We start from the raw sequence: 23,447 nt of genomic DNA on the forward strand, positions 1-23,447 counted from the left end.
AGACTGACATAGAGTGAAATGCTGATGCCATATTTAGTGTCTGATAACTAAAAAGTCTAATTTAAATAATCAATTCTCAATGCCATGTGTAAAAGACGACCTTAATTTGGCATAACATTATTCTGTCTGCTGCACACCTGCTTGTTCACTGGATGAGGAATGAAAAATAGCAACTTCTCAAGCACATTAAACAGCATTGCTTCTTACTTAGCATATCTGCTGAAATATATTTTTAATTCAACTACACATCAGCAGCATCATTAATTTCAGTGAGCAAGGGAAAGATTTCAAAAGAATGAAATTAGTTAATTTGCTTCCAGTAACAACTGATAAAATTAAAAGGACCACCACAGCAGGTATTCACCTCAGAGTAAAAGACTTTTCTTAAACCCCAATGAGTCAGTGACATGAAAATACATCACAGCTGGATCTATTCTCATGGTTTAACTGCCCACTTCCTCCGCATCCAAGTCTATGGCAGTCTACCTTTTGGTCAGATACCTCTAGTTACACACAGGTGCTCACACACCACAGCTTCCCCTACGTCATGTAATCAGGTATTTGACATATATGGATGCCAGGACTGGCCGTGTCATCCAACGTATGTCTCCCACAAAAAAGGGGAACACAAATATTTGTGCACACCACAGATATTTATACTATCACACGATGGAAAGCAAACAGAAGCAGGCCAGGGAGGCCTACATCATTAACACAACTCTAGCTAAAACCTAAAGCATTTTTATCATACTTTTTGGATACTATGCTTTACCAACAAGCATATGGGTTTATATCTTACCAAAAATAAATGGAGCTACAGCTCAGCAAGAGCCAGTACACAATGCTCTGCTACTGCCAAAGTTCAAGCAGCTGCACTTCAAGTGCAGTAAAGCCTCATATGGATGGGATGCAGAAACTGCCTAATCCTTTCGTGCTCTGGAAGCTTCCCTACCCTTTGTGCTTCAGATTATTCTAAAGCTGTAATCAGTTCAATGATAAATATTTATGTTTACAGAAGATATCAGATGACAACTACCCTATGGCTTTGACTCAAATTATTAATTTTCATAATAGTCATTGAATGCCAAAATTACTCATCTGTCAAAAACATATTCCATTTTAAAAATTGCAACCATTAGTTAAGGACAATATTCATAGTACTGCAGTACAGAGAGGAATACATGAATACCATAAGTGATTAAATGTCAGAGATTTCTGGTAATAGCAAATAACATTCACTGTATTATAACATTTTCAATCTAATGTGCTGGAGACCAGCATTAAATCCTTAGCTTAATAAATCCAATATTTTTATCATATATGATTTGGGGGTTTAACTATTATTTTTTTAACTATATAATTGCTATAAAGTTGACCAACCTCTTCTTGAGCATGTAGCACAGAAAAATGCTGCAGCATCCCATTATGTTTCATTAATTCCTATCAATTGCATTTCTTTGAAACCATTTTTAAAAGTTTTAAGACAAACTAATTATAGTTTTTTGCTGAAATTTAAGCATATTTTACAGAGATTATTGGGCTGCCCTAGCAAGCTCAATACCCAAATTCCAATCCACACTTTGCCACATACCCTGACTCAGTATGACAGCGATAAAACACATTTTAAAAGGTTGTGGTAGGGGTAGGGCTTAGTTGGTTGAGGTTTTCCTTCAAAAATATCCATCCATTATGCATAGAAAACTGCTGTGCCCTGCTTCCTAGGAGCAAGGAAGGCTCAAAATTGAGATGGGGAAGAGCTGAATTCTTGAAGGGTCCTGGGAGAAGGCTGAATATTCCTGTTTTCTGATGCAAAGCTCAACAAGAGGGTCTGTCTATTTCTTATCACTGTTTGGCCCTAGGAAGAGAAAAGGTGCCCAGGGAGAAGAACAAATCAGTGCAGCAATATTAGATAGAATAAGAACAAACTGGAAGTTCCGTCCCCCTCTGGTCACAGTAGACTACAGGAGCCTTCCAAGTTGCCTGAAGTAAAAGGTTCTGAGAATGATTAAGAGACAGAGACCTTTTTTTGTCTGGTTGACAATCCATTGTCATTCAGGCTGGTGTTGCATGAATTAAGGAACAGTAGGTCACAGGCAAGTGCCTTTTTATTTTGTCAAAGACAGGGGTTTTTCTGCCAAATGCTTGCACAAATCAATATTACCTCTAACACTGAAAGTAGAAGAAAAAAAAAAGAGAGAAAAATATGAGGATGCTTTTCTCAAAGACTACAGCTATTTCAAGGCAGCATGACTAATTAAGAAGCAAATCAGCTTTCATTAATAGATTTATTTTTAAGGCAGGGATGCAAACAGGCCATGCAGGCATGACAGATGCAAGCCTCTGCTCCATTTATTCCACCAGTAACAGGAGCTACAGTAAACAAACTCAGCTATAAAATAAATACATCAAGATATAAAGAGCAATTTATGTGCATTACCGGGAACGTAATAATATGGAGTAAAAGACACGGTTATAATAAAGATGATATTTCAAAGGTTAGAAGAAGTTAAGAACAGTTACATTTTCACGGGACATGCTGAAATGCACAAAAAAGATACTTAAGGGACATAAATCGGAATGAAGATCATAATAAAAAAAAATATCACTGGTAGAGTCAGTTACTTGTTATGACCCACTAGAGTTCCTGCTCTAGGAAGCAATCCAGATGTTTCAGCTGAGCCTGGACTATCTCTAAAGGCTGGAACAGCTGTAGGAAAGAAAGCCAGGAGTATAGATTTCAGTAGTCCAGGCCAGCAGAAACAGCACAAAGAGAGTCAGTAGCAAATCTTGTACCTCAGTTTGCCACAGCACATTTTGCAGCTTGGCAAGTGCCAAACAGTACACTTATAAATCAACTCATATGTCCAATCACATACAAGGCTGCAGCAGTAGCTTCCAAAGGAAATATAATTATATGTGGGGCCATGTATTTAATATTTATTGTGTGCCTTCAGTTCTGGAAAAACTGAGGAAGATATCTTCAAAATCAGACAAGAGAAGATGAGGCCCTGCCTACTACACAAGAACTTGTTAACTGATTACCTTTTTTCTCATCATCTCTAACTATAACACTGTACAAAGTATATTAATATATAGTTATAAATAAATGGTAGAAATGCAAGCTTGTTAGTTACCAAATATGTAAACAATTGTATTTACCAAGGATACTTGGTTTAAAGTTCTCAGGGACAGATATTTTTAAAACATCTCACCTTCACACAAAAATCTTTGAAGGGTTTAAAGCCTGATGTTATTTGTAAGACTTGCACCTCCATGCATGAATTATAAAATTTTTAAATCATTATGTGTCAATACACACATACCATTAAAAACGCTAAACCTAACACTTTGGGAAGCAATATTGTTTTATTTGCCTAAACATACCGTCCCAAGACTCTACAACTGCCAATTGAGACATTCTTGTTTCTACTTCCACATACTTATAATACCCTGCTTAGTCTTTATTTAAAATATTTAAGTGACAGCAAATAGCCTATTTGAAACCACAAAGAAAGGCAATGTCAAACACAACACCCGAGGGGACAGAAATATGTGTGTCCGTCAAAGTAATTTGGATTTTTATTCTATTTACAATTCTTCATTTAAAAGTAAGCCTGAGGGAACAAGCATTGTCTTTAGCTTGTAAATACAGAAAAAATTCAGAAATATAATTAGGCTGGAGATGCCTCATTAAATAATGGGGTTTTTTCTGCCTTCATATAAAGTACTGTTTTACAGGAACTACCTCATATATTCTTTGGATAAAGAAAGGTGTTTGATTATGTGGTTTTGTGTTTATAATAACTGGCAACAAGCCAGAAAGGAATATCTATCAGCAGGCAATACTTTCCTCAAGAACAAAATTAAAAGGCAGGGGGTCTTTTGTCATACTGGGAGAGCATTAATGGGCTTAATCCCACAGGTTAGTCCCAGTGAGCTGAGACTAATTTATTGCTACTGGAATATAATTGCTCAACTGGAAGTTTTTAAAATGGATTTAGGGATCACACAACCACTGATTCTGAACAAACACTGTCCAAAACTCTGACTAAAAGTGAAATTCCTGAAGGACCTCTAGCAAGAAGGGGCTGGCAGCAAGAGAAGGTTAATTAACATGGCTCAGCTCAACCCTTAAAAATCAGCTGTAGCTCCAAATAGACAACTTTGTCCAGAAGCTAAAACCAACATAGGTGGCAAAGTCTCAGAACCACAATTACGTAAATCGACAAGCTGAGTACAGCACAACAAAGCATTAAGATATTATGAAATAACCATCTTACTTCCTCTGTAAGAAAAGAGTAGTGCAAGCTTTTAGTTTGAGATGCTGGTGAAGGTCTGGGAGTTTTTAACATACATGACTGGGTTCTTGTCCTGACAGCCTAGTCTTGGACTATGTTTCACTCAGCTTTGAGAACAGGTATTCACTGAAAACCTCAAGCTGGCTGATTCAGTTTTAAATTGGTAGGAGTTCAAATCATCATGCCAAGTTTTAATTACTGTGTAAATTAACACTAGTCTTTGCTGCTGGCCTGGCAAGAGAGTCCACTAAATATATACAACTGATTTTCATTAATATTATTGAAGAGAAAAAGATTCCTCATGGTAGAAGAGTAGTTTCATCTGCTCCAACTTCCAAATTTTTTTTCACTTCCCCCCCCCCCCTCCAGTTTCCTTTTATTAAAAATCCATTTGGACTTTAAAAAATTTGAACTAGCAGTACCTCAGGACTCTACATGTGCTTACTCAAAAAAATATTTCTAATGTGTCTATAAGCTTTGGAAGTGTTGCTGAGCACTGTTGTTAGACGGTAAAGACAGTCATGCAGCAAAAAAGACGGGAATACATGCAGCAAAATCTGTTCCCTCTGTGGCTACTGTTTTAAAAGACAGGTATCTCAGGATTTAGAGGATTGATACATTAGCAAGCCCAACTATCTGCCTATGCCCATCCTCCTCAAAGACAAGCTCACTGGGCCCTGATAATATCAAATGAAAGTACAATTATGTGTATTATAATGTCTTTTTAGCAGTGAACAATTACAGCTACAATGACTACTGCATATCAACCCTCCAACTATACAGCACTGCAGCCTTGCAAATCTGAAGGAGCACAAAGAACCTTCAAAGCCAGTCTTCACTTATACCAAACCTCAGAGAGACGAATGTAAAAGTGCCACACTCACAGAGGTACTGTGAAGCTGGCAGTGGGAGAAGACCCATGGGCTTTCCCTGTTCACACTAGCAAAATGTCTGAGTGACAGTCAGACATTACAAGAATGCTATCTTGCAGCAAACACAACATGCATTTTCAAAAAGAACATTTTTTTTTTTTTAGTTTGGCCAAATATATGCAGTAAGGAAGTATTTTCCTTAAATTTGTTAGATACCAGTTGTTCTCATCTACATTCACATGTTGTAGATGACACTTTTCAGTTAAAGAACATAGAAAAGTCATGAAACTACCCTGTAAAACCAGATGATGTGCAACAATGATCAGCTATTGCAGAAAAAAAAAAAATCCTTCCTCTTTTTAAAACGTTTTATTTCCTTAAACCAAACAGGCCTTCTCAGTTTTCCAGAAAAGATAGAGTTATTTTTTATCATGAACTTCTAAATTTCAAGAAGTTAAATACTGGAATAAAGCTCTCAGTATGACAAGTAAAGATTTAAACACTTCAAAAGTAGAACAACAATGGGTCTGACGTTGAAGTGCAAGACAGTTGTAACAAATATCATCTGAGTGATCTATATACACACGACACATTCTGCATGTCTGGTTGGCTTCCATTTAATGCTGAAATCATTTGGCTGGCTTCCCAAAAAGTAACTCGATCAAGTCTCTATCCGTCTATACTTCCATTAAATCCTGCTATTAAACCCCCTCTTTCTTGCATGATGATTCCAAGTATCTACCTTAGAAAGAAAAAAAACTCCAAAGTGAGATCAGCTATTAAAATGCTTCATCAAAGTGAGCAAAAAGATTGGGGAATATTTTATCTGCTCATATAAAAATCAGTACATTCAGCTGACAGCATTCATTACAGTTCCCTCAAACTTGGTGAACCTACGCTGACTTACCTCACTAAAGATCTAGCACTGACATCATAAAGCACGTTTACTGTGAGGTTTAAGGGCAGTATTGTCTTGTCTTAAGGGCAAATGTTCAAATGGAGGGGAGGAATTATCAACACTGTTAATAGCATTTACTCATGTATAAAATATGAGTAAATATATGAGTTTCTATTAAACAATTGACATGACATTTTACACTGTTACTGTTTTTACCTTGAATGTGTGCTCTTTTTGACTCTTACCTTCACATTCTCTGGATGAAGCCCTCCAGGGTGTTTGTCCATGTACTGACATAAATCAGTGTGCTAAAAGAAAGTCAGATGGAGAAAAGTGTATTAATATCCATATGACTGCAGCAATAAATAACCCTCAATTTAGGAGTGGACAGAACAAAGGGAAAATAAGGAGATTTTTTCAGTCACACATGTGCAAACACACACTTGTACCTTTACACTAATTTTAATTAACAGTCTTGGTAACTTGACTGATATTAATATTAAATAAATGCAAATTAATATTTTTTTCTAACATCCTGTATATGGTAAATTAATTACCTGCATTTTAGTATCATTTTATACCTTGCAAGGACAGTATCACCATCAACACCACAAAGGTAGTATCTAGAGGGAAGGGGAAGAACCTGAAGGGAGAATCTCACACGCAACTCTAATTGTTCACATTAAAACATTGCATTTTAAACTTAATTTTATAGTGATTCTAGATTAAGAATGGCTTAAGGGTTTAGAAAATAAAGCTGAAAGGCACTGCATATCAGAGTACTGAATGATACTTTCCAGCTCAAAAAGAAGCACATATGATGGACATGTACAGCCATTAATTACATTAATTACAGATACTTCAGGAAACAGTTCTACTGAAGAATCAAAACACAAGTTTTCACTTCACAGTGAATATAGTTACCTATATTCCCTGCAAACATTGCATAAAATCTCTTCAGGAAAAAAAGCAGGCTTGCAATGTATAGATTAATGTTATTTTTAATAAATAAATATTTATTGCTCCCACTATGGAAACACTGCTTTCTCTGAATTCTTCTCTTACATTTCTTCACTTCAGCAGCATGGTTTCAGTCAAGTGGCATGTTGCATCTCTGATTTGTTTGCACAACTCAGCTTCTGAAACTATGTTTGGAATAAACAAAGCAAAAATATGCACTAGATTAACCAGCAAAGACACAGAGACAGACTCTGCCTTCCACATCTGGTTTCTGAACATATGCGGTAAAAATAATCCAACATTCCTTGAGAAGCTACTTGGCAATACCTGCCTCATATATGGAACAGCCCAGCTAAATATAATCAGTTTTCAAGGTGAGAGTTTTGGACAAAAGCTGCCTTCCACAAAGCAGAATGGTTTTTCTGTGCAGCATTTCCCAAAATAGGAGGCATTCTTTAGTTATCTTTTGCAAAGTTATATGGATACATGGGAAATTTCACACCCAAGACACAAAATTCGTTCTAGTCACAACTATTATGCATAATCTTCTCTTCTGAAGTCGCAAACTACAAAAACCTACCGTGTATGTAGAATGAACATTGCAATGACATAAGATGCACTGTATGACTAGGTTGTGCACTAGCACAACTACTTTCAGGGATTCTTATATAGCTCCAAGACAGCAAGTGCCCTGACGGCAGGAAATTGCTTGAATCTCAAAATGAACAGTGAGGGTATCATAAGGGCACACTCAAACAGGCAAACCACACTAAACACAACACAATAGAGCTTCTTCCAAAACAGGGGCTACAGTAAGCAATTCTTCAATTTATAGTTCACACTTCGGTGAATGCATTTAGAAAGAAAATTTAAAACTACATCTCTACCAGTGAATAGTTACTTCCACTGAACTTCATTTTGCATAAAGACTCTGTTAAGTTTAAAGATTTATTCATCATTTCTGTAAATCTTTAGCCACTTCAGGTACATATTCCTCTTCTATTCTCCCAGTTAGTTTTCTGGGACTGTATCAATGAACCATGCCAAAAATGGACCAGTCATCCTTCAGTATGCATCCTCGCATTGCTGGCTTTGGTCTTCTTTTACTATACGACCAACAAAACAGAGTCATCTGCTAACCTTGTCATTTGTTTGAATAAATTAACAGGTTTTGAGTACTAACCCCAGCACAAGAGTCTGCTTCTGGCAAAACATCAGCTGAAACACATTACTACAGTAATGGCTAGTGTCAAATAAGAAGCTCAGAGGATTACCCTCATTTTAATGGGTTAACTGTTATTGAAGACAAATACGAGACTGTTGGAATACTATGTTCTCTTCTTTAACCTAAATACAAATCTTTGAATACTGGTAGCACCTGCAGTGCTCAAAGAAGTTTAAAGAAAAGCCTGAAATTTCCATTTAGAAAGCCTGTCAGGGTGACCAGGATGCTGCCCCATCCTCAGATACACCCAGCATGGCCCCTGAGCACTGCGTGGGCAGGCTGAAGGAATGCAAGTTCAGTCTTCCAGCCTTTGTGAGAGACAGATAACTTGATAGGTGGGAAGCTTACTGCCTCCTTCACCTTTTACTGATTTCTATAATCTGCAACTGGTCAGAAACCAGATCAGAGGAAGACAAAAGCAATACTAGTTCTCAAAGTCCCATCCCCAAAGCCCCACCATGCCAGCCCCACCAGCTGCACCTTTATATTCACCAAAAGCTTTTCATCCTATTCAGAGTCATATCACCAGGAACAGCAATAAGTCACCTTTTTTATTTCCAATGTGCTTGTGATAAATGGTCAGGATAACCCCATTTTTTTAAACTTATATTTCAGTTACTATTTGGATGCCTTTTCTCCATACAGAAACATCAATGACGATCATGTTTGTGTTATGCATCATTAACTTCTTCTTCCAACCCCAAGGATCAAGGCAACTGGGAGCCTGATATAACGTTCTGTATCAAAACCTTCCAAAACGGATTGCATGCATCCACTTAAAATTCAGCGTAAGCAGCAATTTCCTCTGAATCCTGGAAAACTTAGAGAGTCAATTGTGCTGCAGTCTTTTGGCATTTATTTTTTGCCCTACAGACACACTACAGACATAGAGAATTCTCTACCAAATCTTCATTCAGACAAGAAACAGGAATTAAGTCTTTTCTGTTCAAACTTTCAAGTATTTGGTCTCATAAAACTAAGTTAGAGTCCTTCTTATAAAAGTAACTAAACACTATGGTACCAATTGTGAAAGCAACTTAAAATGTTAGAGTACATTGTTTCTCATTTTAAGAAAAAGAAGGTAGCAGCAGAGCAAAGGCAGCATCAGCTGCTTTTTTTTCCCCAAGGTAGGGACTAAATGCACGTTGAATTAAACATTAGTATAGCCAGGAAAATTGACAGCACTGCGGAGACAGCTCTTTCTAAACCTGTTTTCCTTTTTGGCAGGCAAGTGTCTGCTCCAGTGCTTGTGTGCACCACTGACATTGAAGAAAACTACATGAATGCAAGTTTCAGGAAAGCATTAGAAAAGAAAACAAAGAGCAAACTGTATAAAAGCAGTTTTCTAATGGTATTCCATGAAATTGGAACTGTATAGATGAATGGAGTCTTTTTCGTCATGCTGTATTTCTAAGTAGAAGACAACATGCTTTCCCAAGTGGAACAGTGGCTGCAAATACAGCACGCCACACTGTGACACTGGAGACTTTGCTATGGTTACCACCTTGATCTAATAAAATATATACCCTAAAGGAAAATTCAAGATACAACTACCTATTGCCAAGAATATGAAACTATGCTGAAATAAGGTACAAAGACAAGAAACAAACCAAGCAATACACCTTCTACAGTCCATTCTCCACTGTCTCAGAGGGTGAGGACACCTCACAGGGAAGCAGAATATACTGGGAATGCAGTACAGAGACTCCCAAACGATTACAAGCATCTGTCACACACGTTTTGATCCCGGGTGGACTTGGCTAAACCAATTCTTCTTTGAGCTAGCTCTTAACAACTCTATCAGCCATACTGTTAATCCTCAACACACATTAATCACCAAAGTAATACCATGCTGACAGAACATGGTATATTTTAGCTTAAATTCAAAATCCCATTAATTCCTGCTCTTCACACTCCACCAGTATATCCAACCTTTTATTTGCTTCCCCAATAAATGTACATTATGATAGCTTTTAAAATGTGGCTTGTCCTCAGCTAAGAAAACCAGATCGGTATTGCAGAAGGAACTCTCTGGATTCTCACATTTCAGAGATGGAGAGGTAAGATGTTGTTATTGACTTTGATGCACACTGGCCTGGGAGTTTAAAATGAATTGGCAATATTTAGATACATATTAGCAATAAATCTAATCATAATCATCCATATAACCAGAGCTGCACAACAGGTTCTTCCACAAGGATGACCAAAGGAGATTGCACAGGCCGTGTTTATCTTGCTGTCCTCTAATTTTAAGAGTTTGATTTTGCCACCTCACTAACAAAACAATGTTTTGTGCAAAATGTGTTACGCTTTGAGTGAACAATTTCATCTCTCCTCCCACTACTGGCTCTCCCAGAAACAATTTCACTTCCTCCAGGAAATCAATCTACAGTATTTGAAGTGAAAGACTAAAGCCAAGTCTTTGAGAGAAGAGGAAGAATCTTCAAAGACATAGTCCTTAAGTACAATTTACAATTTATCTGAAGCTTATCTCTTGCCCAAATCTCAGGCAATTTGCAAAATAATAGCTAAATGCTACCCACAGCACAAAGGCTACCCATTCCCTAAATTCCAACTCCATGCTGTAAGGTTCGAATATTTATAATAAGGGTCCTCCAGATACAGGTTTAAGATATCTTGGCCATTTTGGCTGAAATTAAAAATAAATATAGGCAACCTGAGGCAGACTTTGGCATCTTTTTTCTTCAAATAATTGTATTTCACTAAATTGTGCCAAAAGATCACTGCTCCAGGGTTGCGCCTTGACTTCAGGGCTCTAGCACACACAGCTACACCTCCTTGAGAAGGCCCTGTCCAGCCTTTTTGTTACCTTTGTTTACCTCAGCATGCTAAAACACAAACCCTTTCCTCAGTGCACGTCTCAAGCAACTAGATTTCCATTAAGAAACCCCTGACCCTTCCTGGAATAGATGGCACAATTTCTTGTTAGACTAGAGGCTGTACAATGCTTCCTAGAACAAGGAATAGAAAACTCATGCTCAGCTATGCTAATTCAGCCATTCTCCTCTTTCCAAACTAAATGTAGAAGCACATCAGCCAATGCCCATTTTTGACCCAAACTTCAATGAATTACAAATATTTTCCTCCCTGTGATGGAAACAAGTATCACAACTCCTACAGGTACATGAAAATGAGGGAGAGATTAAGTTACTTATCCAACACAACTCCTCATAGTCTAAATAAAAATCAAGAAAGTTGTACAACGATTAACCAAATCAAGCATGGGTGATAGCAAAAAAAAAAAAAAAAAAAAAAAAAGGAAAATGTGCACTTCCTCAGACTCCTTTTATAATGTTTTTCACTCATTTCTTCCCCACACCATCAACTGTGAAAATACCACAAATGTTTTATCTACCTCATGAAATACTGTCTCCAGACTTACATGAAGAAATGAATTGATGAATTGGGGTTTTGATTTAAACTTGTGTCAGTGTATAATTATATGAAGGTCATTTTTATTCAGCAAGACTCTGGTTTATGTTAGTAGACATGTGTGCTTATGTTTGTGAGCATACTGCGTATAAGCATCTGCTGAAGGGAAAAGAATTCTGACTGATATTTATACAGCTGAAGCAAGGTTTATATACATTGCATCCTACTGGAAAAGGGAGAGTATGCAAACAGAGAAAAAAAAAAGACAATTGTTGATGGTGCAGACTCTTCCCTTCTCCCTTTGAAGAAGGAATTCTAATTATGAATAGATGAGTAAACCACAAGCTACAAAGGTCCTTAGATATGCTCAATGCTTCACTTTCCAACTATGTTGCTCAGCTATCTTGCTCAGAAATCAGAGACTGATACCAAACACAAACCTGTTCAGACAAAGGGCAGGACGTTTCCTTTCAAAGGCACAGCCAGTGACATGAAATGAGCTCTACTTTGCCAGCCTTCTCCATAATAATAACGCAATTGTCATTCTCTTCTAATTAAATTAGTCACTTCTACTTCCCATGCAATACATTCTCTTTCCCTCTTCTTCCTCAGTCATGATAAATTTCCATGTGACTTAGCCATCCCATAATGCTGCCTAATTGGTTTCAGCTGTCATTTTTGAAGCCAAAATGCACGGAGAGCCCGGGGCTTGTGAGTGGAACAGGAAGCACTTCCAACTGCATTTCCATCATGTAAAACCAGCAACGTGAAAGAACCTTTCCATTAAAACAAAAACGGGAGTATTTGGCTACCGGCAATGCCATCCTGCAGCAGACAGATTGTGCTGCTCCACTGAGGCAGCGAGGCTGTTGTGAGCCATTCCTCTCTGTTCAAAGGAGAGCACACATTATTTATGCCCTAGCAGCTTTCCTGACAAATATACTTTCCCTTTTGTCACCAACAAATTCTTAAACTGATAATATAATTTACCAATAAAAGCACAGGCAGTTGGAATATTTGAAGTGACATGAGAACAAAGAAAAGTTAATTCCATTTAAATGGCACATATCCTCCAACCTAAGTGCTCTGCAGATTACTGTACCACACTTTAAACTCATTTTATGTGGCTAGTATTTTCAAAAGTGTCATATACTCTCATTTTCATGTATTTCTGTGGCTTTCTATAATTCAATCTTTTCCCTCTATGAGATGACACAATGTTAGCCACGCTAACAAAAAATACCCTGCAAGCAAGCTATCTCTGGGTGATACCTAAGCAACTTCCAGCAGAACAGCAGCAGGCAACAGCACCAGCTGGGCTGAGCAGCAGGGGAAAGATATATAATAAGGATTCAAGAAAGAAAAAACTGCCCCACAAGACACCTTTAATGAAAACAATTTAGCTAACAGATGTTTCTAGTGCCTTGGATTTCTCTCACACTGTCAACAAAGATAAATATACTTCAAAATACATGAACAATACTATATAGAAAAAGAGGCTGGGCAGTGGGGGAGTTCTTAATACAGATAGAAACCTACCTGAAAATCCCAGAGAGAAAAAGGAATGCACAGTTGTCTGATTTTTGGCTGTTATTAGAAAAGACAAATTTATTTATGGATACAAAGTCTCTGTTCGTTTCACAAAGAACAATCTGGTCCCTTACAGACAAGTGAGACACACACAGCTGAGGAAAGAATTGCTGAATGAACTAAGAGATCTTCAACAAAATATAATTTTCTAAAGATGCTAGTTTATTTTCCTCCTTATTCTCTGGCCACCTTAGTAATTCTATCAGCTTTGTGTTCTTAGTAAATCAGGCTAAGGAGATAAAACACACTTAATTTAGTGAAATTATTTTAACTAAAGAATGACATTGCAAAAATCAGTAGGAATTCCTGTTTAGTATGATCAAAACCTAGCATCAAATTTAGTTAGCTTGTGCTAACTGTGATGGACTTATAGACCCCAAAATCAACAGGGTTGGGACAATTTTTGCAAGCTGTAACTCATGTTGCATGTGCACTTTTTCTTTAATTTGCTAAGTCATTGAGCTTCCACAGCACTGAACATTACATCCGCTATATCCACATATAACAAACAAACAAAATCTGAAGATACTGAAAAGTTTCTTGTTATAAGAGCATGGCAGATACCCATAAGCTCATGGTGAGAGTACTTGCTCCAGGACCACGTAAGCAGAACACATATATGGCAGCGAGGCTGACAATCCACATACAGCCACACTAAGTCAAGTATCCATGCTGACATCGGCACGGGACTGACTGGATAGTACAGGTAGGTCTACACAAGCTCAGCTGGCAGAAGAGCCTTTGCTATGCTGGTGTGAGGGACAAAAAAAACAGGCCATCTTCAGAGCAGGAAAAGACAAGTGTAAATACTTCCTTTAAAAGCTTCCACATCCTACATAGACCTCTCTTCACCCTGGCTGAGTGACTTTTTCGTGTCATGCATCCTAATCCTAACTGTCCATGCATGATTGCAAGATTAATAAAAAATTTTATAGGGAAAATTGCAGTTCAGACTGCAAGACACACTAGAAAAAATGATGCTTCCATGGATTAGATTCTCTTTACACAAAGTAGTAAAACAAGAATAAGGCTTTTTAACTTTCAAGAAGTGGCTCTGTTTATTACTCAGGCTTGATACCTGATTCCTCCTTTTCACCATTCCTTAATTATTTTTTATATCACAAAACCATAAACATAGTATAAAGATATCTGCAACTATTGATTTACTCAGTCTGACCAGGATTTTTACTACTATTATTTTGCTCACCCCAAGTTTCTGTTTTTAGAGATTTCATAGATGTATTTTTTATCAATATGTTTAAATCAGTACAAAGCTACATACTGCTGGTTCAGAAAGGAAAAATCTATTTTAAAGATTTAGAGTTATGGTAATCATCACTCTCCAAACAGCCAAGTTTTGGGTTGATGTTTTGTTGGTTTGTTTGTTTTTTCAATCTACACTGAGTAAATCAGAGCTCCACATTTTAAAAGACATTAAATAATAGTTACAACCCATATTATTAAAGAGCCTAATAAAAAACAAGTTTAATTAGACTGGACAGTCTCTAGTGCAAGTTCAGATACTGTCAGCTTTCACCCCAGAGGGACTTGGAGAATGCCAGTTTATTACTGAAATTGAAAGATAAGGAATGTGTGGGATACCACCAGAACTACCAACAGTAGAGCTGTCCAGAAACCTATAACATAGAAAAAATCATTAAAAAACCCCAAACCAAACCAAACCAAACCAAAAAAAAAAAAAAACTGAACAAAAAAAAATCCAACCAAACAAAAAACCCCTACAACTACAAGGAATTTTTTTTATTTTGTTTAATGTAGTAAAATAAACTGATTTATTTTTTCAATTCCTGATACAGAAAAGCAACAGCATATTAACTTCACTGAAAGATTTAAAGTGTTCATCTTTAACTGATGAAAATTATAATGCAAAAAGATACACATAGGAAGGATCTCAAAAACATAATCTTACCTATATCTACTATCAATGACATATAATTCTGTTGATTATTTGCCTAAACTGCTCTTAAAAACTGACAGAAACAGAGAAACTATCCCCCCCATAGTAGTTTCTTTAGTGCTTTCTTGCTGTTACCATGAAAGAGGCATTCCTAGAGTTTAATCTTTCTCTTCCTGACTGCTATTTCAGACTTTCTTATTTTATCCTCTTTACCATTCACACAGAAATAGGTCACTGACTTTCTTTATATTTAAAGGTTGTAAACATCTCATCCTTTTTTTTCCCCTGATTCTTAAGAGCCCTACTTACTTTGACTTTTCCTTAGTAGCCTTCATTCTCAATGTTTACTCATTCTTGTCTTTTTCCCCCTCAGGTCTCCAGCTGATTTATCTCTTCTTTGTGTGTACAAATTTACCATTTAGGATGGTGGCCTTACCTGTACCAAGTGGAGTGTCATCACTGGCATATCTACTCTGCATATGCATCCTACTACAATCACGTTTGACATTTTTATCTGTAATTTAGGAAAAGAAACTAATTGAGATCTATCAGTAGATAGAATATCTCACGTGATTTCCAGTGTTGCATCCATCAGCTCAACTCTAGATATTTTTTATGCTTTGATTTTGTTGTGGGTGTTATTTTTGTTTTGTTTTGTTTTTGTAAATATTTACACTGAATACACTTGTTAATAAAAATAAGAATAAATAATAGATGCCAATTATTAAATGGCATCTATTGTATGCACAGCATACTGCAAATCTAACCCATATTTGGTAATATTATAAAAAACCTTAAATTGCACAAAAAATAGACATTCAGATACACACAGCCTCCCAGTCTGTTGGATTGTAAATCTTGATTAATCTCATTAACACATCATTAGCATGTGCCCTCCGTATGAAGTCTACAAACTTCTGAGAGGTCCTGCAAAGTCAGGATGATGAGGCAAACTGATTCATCTTTCCCCCTCCTGCGAGGCACACATAAACTTCTGAGCCTAGAATGAGTATTTTTATTTAAATTTAAATATAACTTTTCCTTCCTTCTTTCCTGCTGATTCCCATGTCTGGCACAGTCTTAACCTCTCGGCAAAGCACCAAGCAATTTCCTCCTGAAATCCCATTTGAATCCCTATCTCCCAAAGCTGATTCTCTTTGCATTTTCAACCTATACCTGGACATCAACGGCTCCTCTCTCTGATCTGCTCATTAAAACTTGAAAAACAAGGCTTTCCCAAGAGCAGTATTCCCTTACTGCCTCCTCTCAGTAGTAGGGCATTTCCTTTCTGTTTACTCTAAGCTTTGCTCTGTCACCTTTTTGACTGTGATTAAAGTGAGACAACTTGGGGCAAACCTGGGGCATGAGGCTGGGATTAAACCAACAGGGGAACAGCACCTTCCCTGGTCAAGGTAAACAGAAACTACGAAATTCAACTGCTCCCATGCTGGGAGCCCTCAATGACTCTGCCTCTTCCCAGAGTGGACAAGCAAGCGTGTTTGCCAAGAGGCGGCAGGAGGTATCTGGCTTGTTGCAGAGCTTTACTAGCTGTCCGTCCTTGCTTACTGGAGCTGGGCAAGCACCTTCTCAAATGGGAAGAAAATCCCCCCTCATTTCACTTTCACACCAAAATAACATAATGCAGGCTCCAAATAAGTTCCACTCTCAGTCAAGGATTAGAAGACTCCTCCTTCCTTCTTGTGGCTAGATTTCCTAATTTCCTCTAGGTGAATGATCCTAGTGATCAGAGCTCAAAAATAGTTCTGAAACACAACTGGTTTTCCCTACTCTCTCATCCATGAAAATAATGTGCTTTTTTTTGTCTGATAAACAGCATATATCTCAATTTCCAAAAAGCATTAAAATAAGAAACTCACACCTATTTTTTTCTTACAGGAAATGGAAGGGCAATGTAAGGGCAATGTAACTAATGAACTTTATTAAGTAAACTCATTGTATAACAACCTATTTTAGCTGCTGTAATGAAGCAATGGGAATTAAACTTTCTTCTTTAATGGAAAGCAATTTTTAAGAAGCAAAAACATACACACAGATGAAAATAGGCAAGGTAATTGAAAATTCTTGGGTTTAATTACATTATTAGATTAGTCTGGAGCTTTCTCACTGTAGAGGCAGAAATAATATTACTCATAGCTCATACTTCAAATTGTAAGTGTATCTGTTCTCGTTTCAAATCTAGTTCATAAACACTGAAAGCATGAGGTAAAGCATTGCTATACCAGCTCACTTTTACATGCCAGGAATAGGCTGGTGGTTCATTTATTGATAATAATATACTTATATAATTATGCATAACACTAAAAACCTCATTATCATTCTACAGAGACTGTAGCAACATGTATTGCTTAGGATTGCCTTTCAGCAATTAAATGTTTCTAAATACAGTCATCTTCCTTTTAAATAAACAACTGAAGCAACAAACGATAGCAGCTAATGATCACTTTAGAACAAACAGATGTGAAACCATCTTCAGAGATCTCTCAATATGTCTGAGATCTCACCTGTAAAACTTATCACCTCCTTGGGCAAAGCTTGCCATATCAGTGACACCTGCACTAAAGCCAGCGTACCCATAACATTGTCTCAACTAACACCTAAACGGAGCCCAGCAAGGAAGGGAACAAAACTCATGTGAACAGTCATACTGCTCCATTGAACTGTAAAGTGAACTGACCTTTTTCTTTGGAAGTCTTCACAGGCTCAGATACTATATGCAAAGTGTGCCAAAACTTCACATTTTGTTTTCAGGTCTTGTTTAGGCTGATGAAAGACTATCAGCCCTTCAGGTTTTGTAGAGAAAATTCCAAGCAGCTTATTCTCAAAACTCCCCAGGTAACAAGCAATGGCTCTCAGTCATCCATTGATAAAACTGATCTCTAAGCTCCCTTCGCAATATGCTGATGTAAGAGTTAAGAAAGAACACAAAGAAATTATGCCTTACTAACAAGGTACTGTATATACTAAACTGTTCTCAACTAAGTTCTTTCATTCAAAAGGAGTAAGCTCCCTTTCTCTTCTTCCATAGAAATGTACAGCTCCACATTCACCACCAGTACTCTTATATGGAGAATGAACTTCTCCTGATCTTCAACTGCCAGATAGAGTTTTTAAAGACTGAGTTTTCTTGGTTCTGCAGACCACCAAGGTTAAAGATAAAAAAATCTTCCATATTTTCTTCTGACAGACTTTCATATTAAAAAAAAAATCTAATTTGAGGTACACAGAGAATTTAATCACTGCCCCGTTTCCTTTCAGAGGCTATTCTGCTTTCAGGTTTTAACTTACAACTGCAATGTATTCTGCAATGAAAGGTGCTACATGAAATTAAATTTCATTCTACTCTTTCAGGGTCAATGCTGAAACCGAATACCTCTGATAACCTCAGACGTTTCACCAGTATTATTTTCCCAGTGGAATCGTCACAGATCTAGCAACCCAAAGTTTCCATTTTCTGAGAACTCTCAGGTCACTAACTGTTCGTTCCTAATTTAATCATGACATCTCACTCAGCTGTTTTTTATTATGTTTGAAATGGTCAATAGTGATCAGTGGCAATAGTGTATCAATTCCATGATGTCACTTTATGAAATAAATCAAATTCAACCCCTTTTAGGTTTGTTAGGCTTCTGTAGCAGTTTGAGCCACATCTAGAAATCTAAAATCCAATTTTTAGGCTTCCCCCACCCCTTCTCAACAATTTATCCTAACACCGGAGAGAGACTTTCAGGCCAGAGGCTTCTGTAGGGGAAGGGGAAAGTATATACATTTTATTTACACAAATAAATACTATACAAACTAAAGGCAACTACATATATATATATATTACATTACTATCAGTCAGTCCTTTCAAGCCCCTCCTTTAACTTTAGTCCAGGAGCAGCCTTTAAGGCTGATGTGTAACACAGTCTTTTGCTGTGGGAGTGTTCTGGGCTCCTGAACACTCCCTCCTCACCAAGTTCCAGCAGTTGTTTGTTGTAGTCTCTCCTCCTCATGAAGTCCGAGAAGATAGCTTTGAGTCCTTGCTCCTCTGCTGCTGTGTGATTTCTCCCTCTCGGTGTCCCACCTTGGTTCGTAGGCTGCTGCAGTGTAGCTTATCAAGCGTCCACATCCTGGAATCTTCATTCCTCCACATCAGTTCTCAGCTGCCTCCAGTCAGCTTCGGCAGGCAACTCTTGAGCTCTTGGCTCATCTCCAATTTCGCCTGGGACTCCTCTCCCGAGCGCCAGGCCTACCTCCACGGCCCAGTCTCTTGGCTCAGCTCCATCTCTGAGCCCTTCCTCCACTCACAGTGGAGGGAAAGAAAAGCCCCCCTCTACAGCTTCACTGCAGAAAAGGAGGGGGAAGAAGGCTTGGCTGCAAAGCCTGCCTCTCTTCTCTTACCTCAGGTGCTGTGAATCCCTTCCTTCACAGCACACACTCCAAATGCTGACTCTAATTCTAGCCAAAGGCTGAGTTGGGGGGCTGCAGGGCTCCCCTCTCCCCCCTGGAGGGGAAGAGAGGGAGCCCAGCCACCCCCTGGCCTTCTCCACCTACACGCAGCAGACACCAACAGCAAAACAACCAAGACTGCAATGCCAACCGCTTCCAGTGCTGTGATATATGACTTTGAGCAGAAGCGAACAACATGGGTGGTGACTGGCTCTCCAGGGAACACTGCCCTGGCACCCAATCACCTCTGAGCCCCTCGAACTCTCAAGGGGGGCCAATTTCAAACTATGACAGCTTCAATAATTCAAAAACGTAAACCACCATGTAATTTTAATCACACGAATATTTTTACTTATTTCAGTGCAAATTACTCACATGATTGAGCTAAACCACATCCAGGTGTTAAAATAACAACAAACCAGACATTACAGATATAGAGCTCAGTAACACCAATTATGTGCTAGATTGCATAGTCAACAAGCCAAAATTTGTACATTTAAATGGGTAACTGTAATTTTTTACCTCTGCACATTCATATTACGCACTGAATGGAAGCTTTTTAACAAAAGGAACAAAAGAGGTCATTGTGATAGTGCAATTAAAACCTGTATCATGCACTCCCACAAGAATTCAATTCAGGTTACGTGGGCATTATCAGATAGCATTAGCTATTTGATCGGACTATAACTTTACATTACCTAACAATAAAAACAGACTTCTGTTAAGCAATTCTGTCATCTCAAGACACAGGAGCATGTTACAATGTCATTATCATACAGTCCTCAGGGTGTTTGAAGAGAACAAAGTACCCTTCCCTTTCTTCCTGAGCACCACCTTGAGAGATTGCCCACAAGCCAAAATACTAAAATATTGCTTGGATTAGTTCAAGAAACCGTTACTAAATGAGATCCTAGAACGGTCTCAATAGCTATGAAACACCATGGGAAATAAAAAGGGACAACCACCAGCAGGGTTGATCCCAATAGCACCTTGTTGAAAAACAAACAGATAAGTGAGTCCAGAAGAATGTGCCACTGCATGAAGCTTAGTTTGTGTCCATACTTAATCATGGACAGCACCATGATATTACACATGACTGGGAGCCAGAGTCTGTAAACAACCCTACTGGATATAAAATCCAGAAATTTGACATTAGTATAACAAACAAAAAGTAAAACCCAGAAATTCGACATTATTATAATAGGCAAAACCATCTATTTCTGGGAGAAACATATTCTATACATCTCATTTCTTAATCAGTTCTGATGAATACAGCTAAATACAGCTGCTGATAAAAGGACTGCAAAATGTATTCACGTAAAGACATGCAAATAAGTCTACACTGACCATTACATAAAATTAAATATCAAGGCTTTTCCTATGCTAATTCAGTGTATAAGGAACAGAAGAATCACTAATTTCAAGGATTTATATTTTTATGAATATTCCAATACCTAAGGTAAAAAAATATGTACTGTATGCAAACACTCTGCAGGCTGCTGTAGCTGAATACCCACACCATTACACTGTAGCACTCTTATGTACATAGACAGGATGAAGAGCTTCTCCAGACAAGATGTTGTGATTCTGTGTGCATTATCATGTCAAAATTAAGGCCTCTTCCCAAGAAACATACAAAACAATTCCACTTGTCTTAAGCAGAGATGTACTAAGACTAAAGCTAGTAATCACTGTACTTTATAAATGCAGTGTCTTACAGACTACAGCACAATAATAGATATGATACTGAAAATCTAGCCATCTCTAAACTCATTTGTTTCTTTTAAATTACATGTTCTTGGACCCATCTGTGAAAACTGGGAGGTTAATTATGATAGTACATTGCATAATTCCACAGCTAAATGCTGAAGTAATTCTACATAAATGCCATATGTTTGTCTTAGAAAAACTGAAAAGATTAATTAGAAGGCCAAGGCCAATACTTTGGAAAGTAATACTCTGAACACAATTAAATCCTTACACTGCATACTATGTAAATTGAAGTTTTAATTAGTAGCTAAAACATTAGTCATGACAAAATAAAAAAGCCCAAATTCAGACTTTGCAACAGACTTTGCTTTTTACTGAGATTACTTATAAAAAGACACTCTGCACAAGCCAGTCACAGCAAAAGCCACTTAAACTTGATACATGCTTTTCATGAAGGAACTACCTGTTAAGCATTAGTCCTGTTCCTCTTCCCTACATATCCTCACCTATTTTAAAGTTACCTGATCACGTTAGTAAAGAAAAAGCTCCAATAAACAAACTATGACTAAGAAGCAGAGTAAGGTACCAGTTTGAAAAGTCAATGCAGCAGTATAAGGTCCTTCAAAAGCCCTAGTAGTCACTTCTCCATCTCTGAATCTGGTTTAGCCTAGCTTTCCACATTTAGCCCACTCCGCTACAAAGCATCATCTCCTATAGCCACCACTCTCCTGAAGAAAGTAAAGGTTATTTTGGCCTGATTCATAGATCACTGATGGTAAAGAGAGCATTTCCATCAAATTCAATACACTCTGGACCATATCCAGAATATATAGTTACTTTTACTCACCACATATTCAAACACAAGTGTCAAGGTTTCCTTGGTGTGAATGATGTCATGAAGCAGCACAATGTTTGCATGTTTCAATCCTTTCAAAAGAGAAGCTGAAAAGCAAAACAAACATGTAATCTTAAAAAGAATTCAAATATTTTACATCAATTGGCTTTCTTTCTTTAGTGACTTAGGTGAGCTTCATAATCTGACAACCAATAGTTGTACCTCAGTATCTTCTATGTCCATGAATTCCACACATTAAGTGTGTTTGAATACCACACCTTTTGATTCAGTGCTATTTTCTCCACCTTGCTGGTCAAACTCAACCTCACTCTGAGGTCGAAATAAGCTATGGCTAGAGATGCTTTCCTTACACAGTCTCCTCTAAGTGAATCAGTCATGTCTACTCAACCAGACACAAGACTGCTTCTACACTCAAAGATAATTTTTTTTGTCTCAGATGAAAGTCAAACATGTCTTTTCAAAACGTCGTCTTTGCTATCCAACACAACAGAGCTGCTGTATAAACAAAGTCCAGCATCTATCCCAAGAATAGTGTTTTAAGCAATAATTCTTCTTTCTCTCAAATATAACACAGGTTTGATGGAATTATTTGTATTAGTCTATGAGAATAAATTAATAGTATTTTCTCACTTATTTTTTCAATGACTAACTCACATTTTCAGAAAAGACAAATAAAGACTTACCTAATGAATTTTCAGGTAATCTCCACTAGATTTTTTTTACACCATAATACATATTTAATGTTGATACCATATTACATATTTAATGTTGCAAAAGATATGATATATTTTAACAAGATATGCTGACAAGCCATATGTTGTTACCCATGTCATTTTGCCATCAGTGTCTTGTCATCTCACACAAACATCTGAGCAGGACTATCAGTCACCCCAGCAAGTAAATAATATGGTCTTAAACTCTGCCAGGGGAGGTTTAGGTTGGATATTAGGAAGAAATTTTTTACAGAGAGAGTAATCAGACATTGGAATGGGCTGCCCAGGGAGGTGGTGGATTCATCATTCCTGGAGGTTTTTAAGGTGAGACTGGATGTGGCACTTAGTGCCATGGTCTGATAACCACAGCAGTGTTGGATCAAGGGTTGGACCTGATGATCTCAGAGGCCGCTTCCAACCCAGCTGATTCTATGATTCTATAATAGATACAAAGACATGCAAATAAGTGGCATATTTCTAAACTGAAAATATGCAACTTGCTTCTGTCACCTTCCTTATTTTGTCAAAGCAAATAATGAAAAAACAGATGTGTCTCAATTCTTCA

General features: G+C 37.5%; 1 protein-coding gene across 4 annotated transcripts in view; it reads right to left on the bottom strand.

Annotated features, from left to right (window-relative positions):
• CDK14 (cyclin dependent kinase 14) overlaps nucleotides 1–23,447 on the bottom strand; it is a 345,123-nt gene that overhangs the window by 189,757 nt on the left and 131,919 nt on the right. For all 4 annotated transcript variants that reach the window (XM_064677983.1, XM_064677973.1, XM_064678003.1 and 1 more), the window contains 2 exons: nucleotides 22,161–22,255; nucleotides 6,314–6,376 (listed from right to left, as the gene is read on the bottom strand). In XM_064677983.1, the coding sequence (XP_064534053.1) occupies nucleotides 6,314–6,376; nucleotides 22,161–22,255 (158 nt within the window). The remainder of the gene's footprint in view (nucleotides 1–6,313; nucleotides 6,377–22,160; nucleotides 22,256–23,447) is intronic.

Source organism: Pseudopipra pipra, chromosome 1 (genome assembly GCF_036250125.1).
Source record: "Pseudopipra pipra isolate bDixPip1 chromosome 1, bDixPip1.hap1, whole genome shotgun sequence".
Taxonomy (NCBI): Eukaryota; Metazoa; Chordata; class Aves; order Passeriformes; family Pipridae; genus Pseudopipra; species Pseudopipra pipra.